This window comes from Lepeophtheirus salmonis, chromosome 3, assembly GCF_016086655.4.
Source record: "Lepeophtheirus salmonis chromosome 3, UVic_Lsal_1.4, whole genome shotgun sequence".
In the NCBI taxonomy this organism is placed as follows: Eukaryota; Metazoa; Arthropoda; class Copepoda; order Siphonostomatoida; family Caligidae; genus Lepeophtheirus; species Lepeophtheirus salmonis.
Window position 1 is genome coordinate 14,494,757 of NC_052133.2, and position 18,818 is coordinate 14,513,574.

General features: G+C 28.4%; 1 protein-coding gene across 3 annotated transcripts in view; it reads left to right on the forward strand.

The window, feature by feature from the left end:
* LOC121114098 (uncharacterized) overlaps window positions 1–18,818 on the forward strand; it is a 436,583-nt gene that overhangs the window by 234,889 nt on the left and 182,876 nt on the right. For all 3 annotated transcript variants that reach the window (XM_071887046.1, XM_071887048.1, XM_071887047.1), the window contains one exon: window positions 17,719–18,084. In XM_071887046.1, the coding sequence (XP_071743147.1) occupies window positions 17,719–18,084 (366 nt within the window). The remainder of the gene's footprint in view (window positions 1–17,718; window positions 18,085–18,818) is intronic.

Genomic DNA, 18,818 nt, shown 5'->3' on the forward strand with positions numbered 1-18,818 from the left:
TAATATCCTATTGTATGCTATGGACTGTTTCAAAATTATATAATTTAAATAAAATTATTATTTATTCGAAGATTTAAAAAAAAAATATTTATTTATCACTATGAAAAAAATTGATGAAAATGTGCTCTAAGACGTTTTCACAACTTAACAAATTAATTAAAAGATTTGATTTTTACTTGCTTGATCCTCTAATTATCTTATATATTACCTGAAAGATCATGCTGATCAAGTGAGCACTTAAGTCTATCAGTGGAAGCCTTATAAAGGAAACGCTAGCAAAATTAGTCAAGAGGATGTTCAAACGTCTTGGACGCCTTTCTAATGAAAATTCTTCAGAAATTCTTACGCCATTCAAAAGTAGAAATGTGTTTCCTACAGTCTGGAAACCTCTTCAGTATTAACCAATAAGCCAATAAAAGGGAAGAAGATTAAAGGTTCCTCTATTGTTTAAAGGAGAAAATTTATTTTCATTCATTTTACGATTGTCCAAAATTAAAGAACGTGGTAAAATTGGCTGAGAAGCTATTGAAAGCTTCGTTTTAAACTTTGATCTCTAAGATTGTTTGGCTGCTGTTATCATCCACTTGTATTAAAAATTCAACAAAATTGAGCGTATCATTACAAAAGTCATACTTTTTTTCCTACTCTGCACGTTCAAATAAGTCCAGGATTACAGTTGGCCTCAATAAGTTATTCGGGAAATAGTTTAATCGTTTTGAAAAGTTTGAGCATAAGGAAAACTTTTGTTTTATTTTCGGAAATACGTAATAATCAAACTAGTGCATAATCTTCCATCCTGTTTAGGGTTGGATATTTTAGTTAGCTTTTATTTAGTATTTACAATTAATCAAGTTTTCAATTATAAATTTTTGTTTTCTAAACCTCTTTTAGTTAATTGACATATTATACAACACGAGACAAATGAAATGCTATGCATTTCAATTAAATCTACATTTGATCACCAAATAATTTCAGTATACTTTTCAAAGTATACTACTGTTTATATGAAATGCTTTATAAATATATATAGAACAATTTTTAATCGAGTTTTTCGCGAATTTAAATAACTATGTCCCTTACATTTTTTATTTTTCCTTTCGAGTAAATGTGGCATTATAACTATTATTTTATGTAAAACGCGCAACCTCCTTAAAACTGATGTGTAATAATTTTATACCCAAAATTTTGCAGAAGGTTTTACATATTTATAGAATTTTTTAACAAAAATAAAATTTAATATTTATAATATAAGAATAGCAAATTATATCTTGTTGAAACACTTATCACATATTATTAAGATTATTATTTTGAAATTTAGATTAATTATTCCTGGATGTATTATATTTATACAAGTATTGTTAGCACTTTATTTGATATTTGCGAGTGCAAAATAGATGGAATAGTTTAAAAATAATAAAAAATTAAATGACATAGTCATTCAAGTGTTTAAAATGTAATAAAATAGATTTTGGGGTTACTATTTTACCTAGTTTACTAACCGTGTTAATTTTTTTTTTTGTTAATTAACGAAGGTGTAATAAAAGGATGTGTGTTTAAATAATTTTGTATGTTATGTTCAAATGTATACCATTTCAGAAGTGTTTAAATATATAATTGTTGATTAAAAAAGAAAAAATGGAGGATTAAACAAGTGCGTGCTTTACGCAATACAGGATTTTTTTATTTTAAATAATCACTTTTAAGATAAAACTTATAAAAAGCTTTTAAATGCTTGTATTTTCCTCTAAATATTTTGATATTTAATTACTCTATTTGGACAAATAAGTATAAGTATAATTAATTTGAAAATTATGTGTTTTGGACACTGTCCCCCTATTGCTTCTAAAAAAGAACAAATTTAATTAATTCTCTAATATATATACACAATGTTATATATATGTTATGTAAATAGGAGCAAATAATATTTGGTTTCAATTATAAATTTAATTAAATAGATTCCAAATGGTAGTTGTATAAAAATAAATATACAATAAATCAATTGACGAAATCGAAAATAACGAGAATTATTATTGTACGAACATTCTGTTTTCATATATTATTTCACTTTGGTAAGAAAAAAATGCGTGAAAAAAAAAAGATTTGCATGGCTTTGATTTTCTTTTTTTTTCATTATCATTCTGAAATAAACTTAATATATATATATATAATTTTTTTTTAAAGATAAAAAGGTGTGCAATTATTCATTTGAGTAAAATATGTAATATTTCAATTTTTATCCATACTCTTGTATTTTCAATATTGGCTTCATGCGTTACATGTACAGTAATAGTCTAAATTGTTAAAAAATAGGATCAAGACACGTATATAATTTTTTTTGGTTTCAATCACAACAGTGTTTTTTACTCTCCAATGTTATTAATTCTACTCCTTAATTACACTATCCAACAGAATTTCGATCTTGGCACGCCTGCCGGCTAAAACCTACGTTCAATATTGTTATTTAAGTTATAAAACCAGGAAAGAGATATGATTTTTTTTAGATTTACGTTTTTAGGGTATAATTTAGATTAAGAAACATTCATTAAAATAAAAACCATATATTGGAAAATAAAAGATAATAACAATTGACAAAAACATTGCATTTTTGAAAAATAAAAGATTTATCAAGTTTTGTTGAATCCAACCCCGACAGAATAGGTCTCATTATACAAAAATCAAACGAAATGAAGAGTTTATTTGGAATCTGATATTTCAGCATATTTTTTCCAATCGCAATATTTTAAAGTTAAAACTAAAGAATAAACTTTCTTTGACAACTTGTAGAGATTTGATACAAAAAAATCGATTTTAATTGGTGTTTTCGCATTTGAGGACTTGAGCAAAAATGATTAGACTCATAATTTTAAAGTTGTTGGCATTATTTTATGTTACACACACAAACTCTTCAAAATATACATAGTACTAATTTGAGTCTCAAAATTCGTATAGAGTAATATATATATATCATAAAGAAAAATAATAAAAAATACAAGTTTAATATTTTAATTTTAAAAATATACATTGAAATCTTGTTAAACCCCCAAATTCATGCTGTCAAGATTATTTAAAAAAAAGTATTTATTGATTATGCATGATTTATATTTATAGAAGTATTTTTAACATTTAAATTCATGTTTACGAATGAAAAATAAATGAACTAGCTAAAAAAATAATACAAAATTTGAATGATATTTATATTATAATTGTTTAACTATTTATTTTGTTATAAAATAAGTTTTACTTTGGGATTTATTTTTAACCACGTTCACTACTTGTGTAATAAAAATGATAATTTATAATGCAGTGTTAATTATAATGTATTGATTAGCAAATTTTATAGTTGATATAAAATTGTTTCTTAAATTAAATATATATTTTGAACAAATGAAACATACTTTAAATTAGTAATCCCAACACCCGGTCCATGGATCAATCGGAATTAAATTAGGGTCCAAAAGAACTATTTAGATTCTTTTTATTTATTTATTATCTAAGTTTGAGACGATAATGAAGGGGGACTTACACCATCATCTATAGTTGGTAGGAGAAAAAGTAACCTAAAAGTTGGACAGATTAGGTCCCCAGAGGTCCGACATCGATACAAAAACACTTTTCAAGAACCTTTTTACTAAATCTAAGCAAAAATGGATCCGTTATAGAATCGCTACTTCAACAATTTATACGAATAAGTCGAATAATTAGGATGAGTGTATCAATTGCATATTATGTAACGATAAAATAGAAACGTCAGTACACATTCTCTACGAGTGTAATAAGATAAGTCCTTTGATAAGAATGATTGGCTTAAAAAAAAGACAATCTAAAAGTCACAACCATACTAACTGATTGGGTAGAGGCCACAGATAAGAATCTTCCTAGGGCTTTTAAGGTGTGGCCATTATCAGCAAAGTGCAGAAGATAATTTATTCTTGTAGATGAAATATGAAACCTGTTCCAACACATTAGGGTGGTGTAATCGAGACAGAACTTGTCGTTTTGGGCAAAAAATTTCAGACAATATTCGTTAATTTGGATTTTTAAATATTTGTATAAAAAATAAAAAGAAGCTGTTACTTATAGTATCGTTTTGTGGTGGTTTTCCTTTTCTTATACTATTGGGATATGCGGTGGGATTTTATTTTATTTTGTTAACATGAGTATTTTAAATCAAAATAAAGGTAGGTCTATGGGGCTTCAAAAAAAATTATTAGTGAATTCCCCTTCAATTATAGTCCCAGTTTAACTTTATTGGTCATTTAAGTATTTTGAAATAACCATATTCTCCCCGCTTGACCGTCAAAATGTAACCCAACTAGCAAAATGAGTATAAAACAGGGTCCCAGATGGTACCATCTATTTATATAGCGTTATGGACAGTTTTTTATTTTATAATACCGTTATATTGTTGAAGCAATTTAAAAATAAATTTACTATTTCCTAATGTAATAATAGCATAATAATGATAGAGTAATGTGTTTATAAAGTTCCATATGAATTCTTAGTGGATTCATGTTTATTATTTCACCCCCTCCGCTCTTGTCCGCAGTAAAATTCACAAGTATTGACAAAGCTTCAGTTTGAAAAAGGTTGGGGACCACTCCTCTAAGTATATGAAGAATAATTAGGGCACCATATTTATAAATTCACCAATGCAGAATAATATTTGATTTTGAAAATATATCAATATTTGATGTAAAATCTCTAAAGTAACCATTTCGAAATTGAATCTTATTATTCATTTTCAAAACTATGTATGTACATTAGCCTATACAAATATATGCAAAAAATTTCTTGTTTATAATAATATTTACTTATCTATTTTGACATCTATACAATTCTATAATACTGTAACTCTTTATATTTCGTATTATTATATGTAAATTTTGTTATTGTTTTTTTTTTTTTTTTTCTTCAGTGAAGAAAACTTTGTCTCTCTCAATCAGAACAATATGGTATCAAAAACTTGATTGAAATTAAATTAAACTTTTTCTTTACATATAATTAATTGGCATTGTACAATAACAAATAGCAATTTTTAACAAAAAAATCAACTCATGTCATTATTTAACCTAAAAGCAATGTTGAACAAGAATTAAGAATAGCAGAAATGTTTTTAAAAAATTAAATCATATTACACATAGATGGCCCTATTTTTTATATTCACCTTATTTTCAGTTAATACTAATGTTCAAAAGACAGCTGTAAAATTATCATGACAATTTGTCTTTAGTTTGTGATATCTGCAAAATGGAGAACGTGGATACTGCAATCACCAGAATTCCAGCCAAGTAAATAAGTCAGTATGCCAAAGCTTTCTGTGATGAGATATTTGAAGGTTTGAGGGAAGGCCTTCTATGTACGATAACCTGGGCAACTGCTTTCAACAGCAACAAAGGCCAACTGGGTGAAGAGAAGCAATAAATTTTTGACTTAGTAATTGGATATTGGATCAACAGTCTGTTTGACCACCCTCCTCCTCAGACTGTACTCCTCTTGACTATGCCATTTAGGATGCAGTAGAGAAAAGAGCCTGTTCTACCCCTCGCTTAAATTTGGAAGACCTCAAGGCCTTCATCGAGCAGCGGTAGGCGGCCATGTCTGAGCCGTTCATCTAGAAGTACGATAGCGCCTTTAGGCTCAGGTTGGGAGCCCTGGTAGCAGCCAAAAGAAATAACTTAAAAAGAATATATATTGACTTTATTATGAAAGTCTATGATCAAGCCCCAACGTTGTACTTCTTTTCATTTTTGCACATGTTTACAGACTATGTTCATTAAGAAGAAGTTTACTATTCGCACACTTTACATAACATCTGTAAATTTTCTTCTTTTCGAACGATAGGGTATTTAATCCACACACATAGATCTCAGTATAAAAATTCATGCCGTGCAAGTTTTCTACTAAGCTACGCCGCTTGCTTTTGTGTTGTTTACCCACAAATATAAATAAAGTGTAAATAGGTTTAAAATTGTTCGTTATTTAGTTCAGGCTAAAAAAATGAATTTTAAGATAATTTTCCTCCTCTGTATCAAAATATGTTTTGGTGTAACATATGCAGTAATTCTCATGGTTTATTAGATTAAAAAAATAGGCTAATAATGTACTTACATATAATATATGTAAATATCTGTTTGATATGAGTAATTTTTTTACACAAAATACAAGGAGATAACGCAATATTGAATTTATTCCTAAATTAAATTACAATAATTGAATAAAAAGAATAGACAATATTTTAACATTTTCCTGGTCGTTGTACTAATGAAATTGTCCACATCAATTTGTTTGTATGAAATTGTTATGTATTTGTTGAACTTTAGAGTAGATAATCTAATTTTGAAAAAAAAAAAATTGTAGAAGGGAATTTAATTTTACTTTCCTTTTAAACCATAAAATGTAATACTTCCCTTGGTTTTTCCAACAGCCCAACTCATAAAGTACTCTACTAAACATGATAAAAATGGAACAAAATAGTTAAGTGTAAAATTAATCTCTTTAACTCAATCAGTATAGGTTCGATTTAAAGTCCCTCCACGAGAGAAAATAGGTATACACTACCAGGTAGTTTGTAGATTCAAATGAACAAATTAAACAATGATATATAGTTTTGTATACATACAATATACCAAAAAGAAAAATCAATATAATCTAAAATAATAATGTAAAGAAAAAATAATCTGAAATATAAACACCATAGGCGTCAAACACGGGTTCTAGGCGGTGGTGTAATTTGACCCAAGTGCTTTTGATATAAGTCTCTAACATTGCAGCCCACTCCTTATTGACAGAATCATTTAAGACCTCAACATTTGGGTGTCAGACTCTGTGGATTTTTTTCAAAAAAAACAACGAGCTGGGGGGGTATGGGGGTGGGGGACAGACTCTGTAGGCCTCGTATACCACCAAAAACCTCTTTAAAATAAATGCAGGATCTTTTTGTACTCCGTTTACTTATTTTCTTTGTTGATAGGTTCAGGGATTTTGGCAATAAAGAAATACTAGGACTGACCTTACAAAATATGTTCATAGAAGGTATTTTTAGAGGCGTGTGCCCATCAATTAATCGCCCTTAAGTGATAATATAGGAATATATATATATATAAATGATGTTGGAAGAAGAGTTGCTCTCAGTAAAATATCATTTATATATATTTATATTTTCCCTTAGACGTGTAGATGTGGTAAACTACCTTAATACAGGAGTTGAAAAGTCTAAAGTCTATATTTCTTTTCACCTGTATTACATTTAAAAATTGTCTTTACTGCTAAAAGGCACAATTTCTTTTGTCAAACAAAATTATTTAAAAAAATAAAAGCCTTGACAACCGATTGAATATATTTTATATACCAAATCCCACTACGAAAATTTAATTTAATATAATTTATTTAAACCATTTATATTGACTTTAAAAAAAACCATGGTATTATTTTAATGGGTTTTTATTCTTTCATAATATATGAAAAGCTCTTTATACTTTTTTAAACATTTCATTGTCATTTTTGGAAATTTAGCATGGTGAGATTAATCTAATAACATTCTATTTATATCTACAGGATGATCCATCATCCAAAAAAATTTTTTTTAGTTTCATAGTGTTTACATTTAAAGTTTTTTTTTCTCAGAGTTTTAAATATTATATTAAATAGTTGACGTCTTCCATTGTCCATACAGCGAATAAACTGATCTTTTGAATTTTGATACCCTTTGATTTTTTGTTTATTTTTTTCTTTGATTAATTTTCCATTATGAGGTTTTAAAGGGACAACTATTTTAACAAAGATATCCAAAATTTAAACGCAAAATATGTGTATAAATATACATGAATGATTAGTTTGTTAGGTAATTTGTTTTTGGCGATTTTGCAAAGGTCTTAAATATATATGATTTTTCCAAAACAAATTCTGTTTCAAATACACGATTTGAACAATTTGCACCAATGTAAAATTCTTGTATGTCACCGACTCTAGCAATTTTAGCTGTCTAGCATTATGATCCATAGAGATATTTGCATTCAAATAACTTTTCAAATCATGAAAATAAATTGAAAAAATCGGGATTAGTATATTCAAAAAATTAAATAAAACTCAGGAGCTAAACTAATTTTTTTGGCAATATTTGGGTTAAAAACAAAATTATAAAAACTGAAGAGATATTTTTATAATTTTTTTAACATTTACAATGCATTTTCTAAGGATTAGATTATTTTTAATAATATATATATATATATATATATTTGGAATGATATGGTCTTAAGTACAAAATAAGTATTTACATAAAATTGTAGGATGACACGTTTAGAATCTTCCTACTTTCAAAATTTAATTGCTTATGGTACTGTCACTTTCAGAAACAAGAAACATTTTAAATCACAGAATTTCGTCAAATAGAAAGGGAAAACTGTTGATTTTTGAAGATTATAATATTTTAATAAAATTTAATAGAATTTTGAATAATAAATGTATTATTCATATCTTCAATAATCCTTCTCAAAGTAAAAAGTGAACAGTACTAGGAAAATTGCATGAGGTGGAATGCATCAACTTTTCTGCAAATATAGAATCGAAAAAAAAAACATGAAATTTTTTTTAAAAACAAATATACCACCATAGTTTCACATTTTTTCTTCTGTTTCAAAGCCTTCATTAGATTACATTTTCTGTGTACTCAAAAAGGTTTCTCTCCATAGTTTAGTTTTTCCTATTTTAAATGTGTTTTGTTTAACATGGAAATCCATTCGAAAAATCAAATTATTTATATTCAAAGTTTAAAAAGCTAGTTTCTAAATAGCCTCTAAATTATTTCACTGAAACATTTTTGTTTTTTTTAAAGCTAACATACATTTGTTTTAATCAATATATTTTTAGCAAAAATAAATATAAATACTTTCACAATTTTTTGAAACACAGAAATTTTTAAATTAAGAAGGCTTTGGAACAAAAGAATGATTGGGACACAAATGTTAGTCTATTTAATGAGTTTCATTCTGCCAATTTTTTTATTTTTTGAAATCCAAAATATAATGATGAAACTTGTCTCATTTATGAATTTGTATATAAAGATAAGGCTGATATTATTTTTGTCAGAGAATAAAAATAAATATGAATTTAAACCATCCTCCTGTATTTCCAATCAAATGCTATTCAAAAAAATAATGCAATTAGAAGCTTAATATCGTAAACTAAGACTTTTTATGATAAGGGTAATTGATGGGAACTTCAAAGGTTCAGTTAAAATTATTTTCGTATATGCAAAGCTAACTAAAAATTCGACTTTTTGCTGACAATGTTCTGCCCAGGTCAACTTTTCCTCTTGAGGCAATTTGCATACAGTTTATTTTCCTTCAAGCCATTTTCTTTGTAATAATATAAATATAACCTAAGATTGCATTTATATTATTGGTTTAAAAAAGAAATTAACGAAGTGAGCGAAGAAATCAAACAAAAACGGCCGTTTTTGGCTGAACAATACACCTGTTCACAAATACGCTATTTCAAGGCCCAAAATTAATAAATTAATTTTTTGAAATACAACTTATCACACCTTATTGCTAGATTTAGCCCCCTTAGATTATTTGCTCGCTCAAACTTGAAAAAATGGATCAGGGGTCAACGATTTTCGAACAATGTAGAAGTTATTTCCGCAGTTCATTACTATTTTGCTAAAAAAACGAGTTATTATTTATAAAGAGGATATCAAACTTTTTGATCATTGCTATGAAAAGTGTATATAGATTGAAGGAGATTATGTCGAAAAATAATTTTATTTCCTTAAATTTTATGTCTTATCATTGTTGGGTCGGGTAGTTCTAGGACTTCCCTCGTAGACTAATAGACTATCCTTGACGATTGAATAAATAAAGTATTATACATGCACATCAATGAATGCATTCCCCGACACTTTAGTCTTTCCCTCCTGTCTATCTGAGAATAAATGTTATTGTATTCTTTTATTCACTATTTTTAACTTTTGAATTATTCAAAAAAAATATACATGTATTGTTTATTTATCATAAAAATTATAAATATTTTTATAAATTATACAATTGAAACATTTGAGTACATCAAAATTTTTTATTAAAGAATATTTGTTAGGTTATTTGAAATATTTGTTTTCTTTTATCACATCCCTGAATTATGAGAATAGTTTTGACACTTTTCAAGAGTCTATAAATTTTATTTGAAATTTCATTATCGAAAGTCGGTATAAAATAATAATTCATGAACTTTAAAATAGTACTTTACTTTTATATATTCATTCTGATATTTTCTAATTTGGTAGGTTAAAAAGAAAACAGCAACAATAACCAAAGACTAAATGTAGTGAAACATATGAGTAATTTTTCCTGACGAAAATATTTTTGCTGAGAAGAAGACATCAAATTTTAAGCACGTAGGCAAATTTTATAAGAATAAGGAGACTTCATTTTGTCTCCGTTCTAAATTTATAAAGGGCGTAATTATATATTTGCTAAAAACATCGATTACTTTTTTTTATCATATTGAAACCATTGAGAACAGTGATCTTTTGGTAGTAGTGAATTATATAAGTGGAGGTTTCTTGTTCACCTTAATGGAATGATGGCCTGGTGATCTCATTTTTTCTCTTAAAAATTTGTAGGTGACTAGCGACGAGGTTAGATTGTATCTTAGCCACTTTTTAGGGGAAATGTGTGAACTTGTTAGGAAATAAAATTTTGAAATTTAAATGTATATTTGGAGGTTCAAGTCCTTCATCTACATAACATCTACTTCAAGATATTTGTTTGTTTTTACCCCCGGGTATTCTTCATACTCAAACCCTCCTCGTAATGATTATCTCTAATCTTACGGTTGTTTATTTTTTCCATTGTAATATAAAAAGACATAACCGTAGAAATACCTTCCTTTGTATAAATTTCATTCCAAGTAACTGGATTCACTGAAAAAATTATCCTCCGACAATTCAATTTAATTTTGAAGAGTGAAAAACGACAATTTATTCTATTCGACGTGTCATTAAAAAATAACGAAAGTACTATTAAAGCTAGGTCGATAGGGAATTCTTAATTAAATATTACGAGTTACTTAGTAAAGAATATGGTTGCGGGGGATATTCGTGCTATTTTAATTTGGGGGTTGGCAAGATGAAATACATTCGAATTGAACGCATCAATACATTTTTGGACTTTTTTTTTGGATTTAGCGGAAAACGCTCAAAAAGTTTAGAAAGAGCAAAAAAAAAAAAAAACGAGCTAGCTGATAGTTTGAGAGAAAACTTGCTCGTAATGTTACATGCTTGTATTTAATTGATTTCAGATTGGATATATGAATCTTGAATATTTTATGTTTTTGTAAGCCTTAATCTGAGAAGAAATTTTAAATTATAATGTTTAATCATATTTTTGTAAATGAATCTTCCCCATCAAAGTTTACATAATTCTATTTGTTATAAATTATTTACGGTCTAAATAAAGGTTGAAAAAAATCATTTGGAATTGTTTTTATTTATCATTATTGACTGGATCCTCAATGAAGACAAAATGGAAGCCAAAAGAGTTCTATTGATGGAAATGCTCGCACACCAGAGATCCCAACCAAAATGGACCTAAGGTTCAGGCGGACTGCTGTGTGTAGTATAAAAACGATTTAAAACCCAAGGAACAATTGCCAGACAGTCTGGTTAAGGTTGGAAACAAACAGTAAGAAAAAATGTCATGATTATGGGTGTTAAAAACACTCTTGCTAGAAATCCAGTGAGAACGATTCACTGTATGGACAAGAAGATGAGTCATAGCGAAGTTACGTTCTGAAGGATCATTAAAGATGATTTGGGAGAAGAATCGAGAGCAAGAAGGAAGAAACATATTATGACGAGGGAACAAAGTAGAGGAGGTTGTCTAAAGCCATGTTTATTTTGAATATTTTTAAGAACATGTGGCTTACAGATTTTCCGATCTTAATCCTTGAGATAATTCAATTTAGTAAAGTTTGAGGGAAAATAAGTTAAATCCTGATAACATGTATAAATTATTATATATATAACATGCAGCCTTTAAAATGAGAAGAAAGAAAAATGATATTTATGACGAATGGGTTAAGTGAATCCTTCATGGAAAATTCCTTTAAATAAATCATTCTCCGAAAAAGGATTTATGATAAATGAATTTAGGAATAAATCTGAATCAACGATGTAAAGAGTCTTCCTTTGTAAATGGATTATATAGAATACTCAAACACCTATTCGAGGGAGTATTAATGGTATATTTTTATTGATGTAATAAGAATCAGACAAATATTTACTTGACACTTTTATTTGTATATACGAGTATAAAACGTAGTTACATGGAATTGTATAATTAATTTATTAATGACAAAAGAGATTAACATCGATGACATTACTTTGATGTTTTTACCTCATTTTCAGTTAGCACCAACCTTCAAAAGACAGCTGTCAAAATTTCACCACAATCCGAGGTTTAGTTTGTGAGTTATTATATTAAGCGTGTCAATACTTTTGTTATTTCCAAAACAATAGATCAAAAACAATGGTGTGTTTTAATTTACACTGCTTTATATGTGAAAAAACACCGTTCAAGCTAAGCACTGGCTTGAAAAGTGTTATGAGGACTCCACTCCATAGAGCAAATAAAACATGAAATAAATAAATAGCAATAATAATTTTAAAAAAGCCAATTTTGAGAGAAAAAAATGTGTTTTCTTTTTTATGCCCGGTACTTTTTTGATCCTATGTATTTTATAAGGTGTGCTTATTTGGAAAAGTATAATTAATTTATGTATGACTTTAGAAAAAACAGGATAAAGGAGACAGTCGCAATAAATTTTGTTTCTGGCTCAATTACCTTAGGTTGGTTTTAGTTACTCACTAAATTTTAACAAACCTATAAGGTTATTTACTCAAGATGACATTTTCACTGCATGAATCGTGGTTTTATTCCCAAAAAATTCTGCAGTTAATTAATTTGAAAAAAATCAATTTATTTATAATCAACAGAAAAAAAATAGTTTATACATCACTTACTATTTAATTTATTTGGCGGGTCGGATCGGGTTAAAGAATTTTCAAAAAAAGTAAGAATTGCAGGATCTAAAAGGCACCTCGCTCTCTTTTATTGATCATGATAAAAATGTACAACATGCCATATGAGAATATGTGTGTATGATTAGTTTAAAACATATTATTTATTCTTAAACTTTAGGGTTGTGCACTACAAGTAGAACAAACTTTGAACTCATCCAGATTCCGTATGAGTGTAACACGACCGGGTCTTTCCTGCACATACCAAAGGCTAGGTGACTCATATAATAAACTTCCATTTGTTTCATCTTCGCAAATGACATATTCTCTCGCCAAACACACTGGCTACCCCAGAAACACAGTCTGAAGTGTAGCTAAAAAGCTGTAGACCTCTGACAACATTGCCAGGAAAGGCTAGGACGGGTATGGGGTAAAGAAAGCAACTCCTACCTTTAAGCCAAAGCTAAATAAACTTATACAGGCTTCCATGCCCTTATACCCTGTGGATATCTATGTGTTGAAGAGGCCCACATGCGCCACCACACGCGACAATACGAAGTTTATCAAGGACGCCATCAAGCGCGTGGCTGCAAAGCACTCTTTTGCAGACATCATCTAAGTCTGTCGAGCATTACGCGGGAAAATTTATGCATTGATGAAGGCCAATGAAGGCTGTAATAAAAAAATAATATGCCTTTAAAATCTATGCAAATAAATAAATAAAAAATCGTTGCAATGGATTTGTTTAGGATCTAGATGAGGTCAAAGTTTGTTTTAATTTTAATGTACGACCCTGTATCATACACAATCACTTCAAATTCATTATATTTATAGTTTACTGTATTTCAAGAAATGAGGAACCCTGATCTCTACATATGTTTTCTATTATTTGAATACATTTAAAAGTTATACCAGTAAATCATTTGTAAACAAATTGTGTTTTAATGCAATGTGGCATCGTAGCCAATAATGGATTCAATAGGTTGAAAAATATCAAATTGGAGTAAGAAATTTAAATGATGAATTTAATTATGAACAAATAACTAGACTTTTCATTACATTGAGTTATTAAAACTAACGTACTATAGCAGATTTAGGTTTATGTAATCATTTCTATATAGATAACTGACCCGTAATATTGATGAGATAAATTCCCTCTCACAAGTTTCTTCAGAGTCCTAATCAGTTCAAATAACATACAAGCCACTGAATTCTTTTTTCCGAGTACTATAATAGCACATATTTCCCCCCAATTAGTAAGTTTTGATCTTTGATCAAGTTTTATCAACTGATTGCAAAAGATTCAATAATTCAAATGAAGTATGTTATAGGAAAACAATAAAAAAATGACGACATTAGTACAAAAAAATAATCATAAAAAAAGTTATTTTCCACCACTAAAAAAAGTTTTTAGTGAATATTTCGTATAAAAATATATATATTTTTATTACTATAATCTTAAAATGTAATGGAAAAAAAAGAAATAAAGACTGTTGCAACTGTCTCCGGTTTCCATTCTATTAAAAACAATATTTATTATTATTATTTTACAAATTATCTAGACATTTATTCTTCTAAACATAATATTGAATCATAAGAGTTGACAAAATTTTTGTAATACGCTTAGAAATACTTAAGAAGAAAATATAACATAAATAAAAGCAATAATTAACATTCAATATATGAAATAATTATTTATCCCTCCTATGTCCTTCTTTGTATACATACAAATAACATATTTAAAGCCTGTAGATCTGATAGGCAAGCTACCACGTGACTGAAGAGAACAGAGGATCTCCACCCAGTTCTCATAAATAATTATCTATCAACCGTGTTCAAAACGGTTGAAGGACCCTGGGTTTTATGTCAATGAAATCCTCGAGTCCTTTCGTCTTTATTATAGAGCCCACTGTCCGGGTGAAGTATAAAATGCAAATAACTTTTGTGATGACTGTGTCAGCCTTTAGTTATCCTGCGTCGTCAATGGGATAGCCAAAAGCCAATCTTCTTCTTTTTTTTAGTTCTATTCCGAGTGCATCCGTAATTTTAAGTTCCAGGATTTCCCTTACATGTATAACTCTACTGCATTCATAAAAAAAATGGAAGGATGACTCTGTGCGATCCTTGAAGAAAGAGCAGAGCCTCTCTGTTTTATCTTTTTTCCACTTGTTGTTGAGGGCTGTTGACGTAGTGGGACAATATCCTAGGCATCTCTCTTTTTAATCTGTGAATGGTATTCTCATGACCAATCTCCCTCCCACTATATTGATCCCCGTGTTTGTTCGTTTTATTCAGCTTTTGGAGTCGTTTGGAAACTAAAAGAATTGGTGGGGAGGGGGTTGACACTTCAATTTTCACGAGCTCCTTTTGAACATATCGATACATGATATTTTTTAATATAATTTCCATTTCTGTCCTTAACTTTCTATATTATTATTGTAAAAGCTGTTTAAAAAAGGAACTATAATTATTATTATTCTTTTTTTTTTTTTAAAGAATAAAATTTTAAATTTTAATTCAAGTTTTATCTACAAATAGATTTATTAGCTTACAAATATATATTTCAATGTTATTATTCCCTCTCATTACTTTATAAGATATTTAGGACCCACAAATACTTTATTTTGCTAGTATGCAGTCTTTTACTAACCATGTAAAGAATCTGACTTCTTTTCAACTCCTTGCATATCTTATTCTGTATTAAATATTTTAAAATGTTATCATCAATTAAATGAAATAGGTGAATTCTTCCTTTCCTCCACACTTTTGTAAAAATTTGTTTTAAAAAAAAAAAACTTTATTATTATATATAATGTTTTGATGGTTAATTTTATGTCATACAAGCTATTTGCCTTTTGCATCAATACCAAATAAAAGAAAGAGGATTTTGTAGAGTATTCATGTTTAAAAAAAGTAAAGTTTAAATTATTTCATGTTTTTTCCTTCCACCAATATGTAAGAGTGGGGATTTTAAATCGGGAGTAAGTTTAGACCACAATATCATGAAAACCCTCAAATTTATATTTAAAAAAGTGTACTCATCAAATTCAACTGAAAAAGTGAATCAGTAATTAAACAAAATCCTGACTATTATAGCGTGCCTCCGAGCCAGGCGTACACCCAAACAGGTTAATAAGTTTACAAACATGACCAAATTAACAGTTTACAATGTTGCTAAGGCTTTCAATGTGTCTGATGCGTCAGGAACAGGAGATTCATGATCATTTTGAACCAACAACTCATAATTATGTCTTTTTTAAGCCCCAAATTAATGTCGTTAAATATATTTTCGATAAGGATTTATTTTTACCCAATGTTTTATATTCATATAAGTATTTCTACTTGTTTCATTCATATTTTTGTCTGTAAAACGAAAATAATAGTTGCAAAAAATATTTCAAATTTGATTGTTAAAACAATTTAACCGTATTATCATATAATAGAATAAGTTATATTTTTGGGGTTTCTTTTTTAAAGCGGGTTAACATATCTACGTATAAGTGTATATTTATAGTTATAAAAGAAAAAAAGTATCATTTATACATATATATACACTTAGACGTGTACACGCTCGATATATGAAGTAACCTGCCTTTATCCAGTTCACTAACCGGGCTATAAAAAATATGTTCACTAAGGAAGGTTAATTTGTTGTATTATATCGATACTTAATAATTTTTGACCCTTAGAAAGCCTTAGTTCTTTATTCTTCAAAAAAAAGGTTTTAATCTAATTTCCTTAAGTTTTAGCTCTAATTTGATTTTTCATTACTGTTTTCCTAGACTTTGGGAATAGGAGCAACATTTAATGAGTTTTATTTCTTTGTAAAATGTCGAAAAAAGTAGTAATTTATATCATATTTAGTAATAATCAAACAATAGCATGCATTTGTTGATCACATTTGTCTTATCAACTTTGAGCAAATGAGCCTAAAGCGTTCCAACTGTTCTTGGTCTATTTTGTTTATTCTTTTTTAATATTTTATATGTTTACATTTCACAGCAAATATGTTTGTTAACCAGAAAAAGGCTCTGAAGTGAATGAATTGATGCTGCCTTTATTTGCTTTATAATGTAAATCAGTGTTTTATAATATTAATTCAATTATATCTACATCTACCATTAGTGAACTGGGATTTTAAACAACCAGATATTTATGGAAATGCGTCTTATTCCTTTGGACTTACATTTTCAGTATACTCCTGAAACTTTAAATCATACGATTGTGAAGATTTTCTCTTTTATGCTGGGCTATTGTATATATTTCATTATATCTCTCAATGATGAAATGATTGATAATTAATTATCATAATTACACAAACTTTGAATAATGATTAATCATCTTTGAAGTATGTACATTGATATATTGTAATACAATGAAGGGGAATGAGGTTTGGAGATTTGAATATTTTTGGTAAACATTTTTTAATGAATGATGCTCAAACAAATAGTTGAATCACTCTCCTTATTTATTTCTCTCTTTGCTTCTCTAAGGATGTCGTTTTGTATAGACCCTTTTTCTCTCTCGCTCTAAATTTTCTTCTGCTCCTATTCGATTTCTTTTGCAATGAGAGTAAAATTTCAGTATGGGATGTAAAGCCTTATAAGAAAAACTAATATATATTTGTGTGCATATATATTATATTTAAAAAAATCATTATATAACTATCGTTCCTATTCTCCACTTTTTTTTTTCTTTTCAAGATCCACGGAAATCCTTTTCACTGTGATTGTCGACTCCTAGACTTTGTAGGTTGGATCCAAGGATCCGGAATACCACGAAGTGTAGAGCCTGTCTGCTACCGACCTTTACGCCTCGAAAATGTTTCTATAGCATCTCTATCATTGGGAGAACTTGCTTGTCTTCCTCAAGTGGAGCCGGCGGTGCTTAAAACCGTCGTTGTTCAAGGTTCGACCAACGTAACATTGAGATGCTCCGTTTTTGGCGTTCCAAGAGCCATTGTGTCTTGGTGGCATGCAAATCGACTTGTAGCCAACGGTACAAATCTGGATCATCCTTGGGAAAGGCAGTACTATCTCGTCAAAGAGATCAAAGTCAATCAACACAAGGTAAGGCAGACGTTTTTTATGTGTGGTTTTTAGTATCATAATATATATTTTGCTTTATTTTTTATTTATTTTATATCATTTACTTTTAAGAAATGATTACGGAGAAATTTTTTTACATCTAAATAATGAATTAATATCACATTTAAAAGAAATGAAAGGAAAAATATGGTTTGTGTGTCTATTACCAATACATTAATGCAGAAAAACCCTGGTTCTTTCTTCCATTTATTTACTACCATATATATTGAATGAACGATTTAGCTAAATATAGATGTATACCTTTATATATAGGCTAAAATATTAAGCAAATATTGATTAACATATATATGAAAATTATTTTTTAGTCAAACATGAGATATTAAACAAAGCTTTACAAAGTTGAATAACTTAAAAAAGTACAAGAAAAAAAAGAAAGATTTTACTAAATCTATTGATTTAAGAATTTGTACATTCATCAAACAGATAACTGCAATTTTTTTTATGTAAACGCTGGTATTGAGAGATATAACTCAACTTAGATGTCATGACATTGACATTTAATTAGATTAGCTTCTAGATGTTACAAAATTAAGGAAATACAGACAAATTCCACTCTTTATTTAGGAAGACAATTTGTAGATAGGAATGATGACGTTTGAATCATACACATTCAAGGGAGTATAGCTTCAAAAATACACGAATAAAATGACAATTTCCACAAGTTGAATCCGTCACACGTCAAAATCTATCTTTTC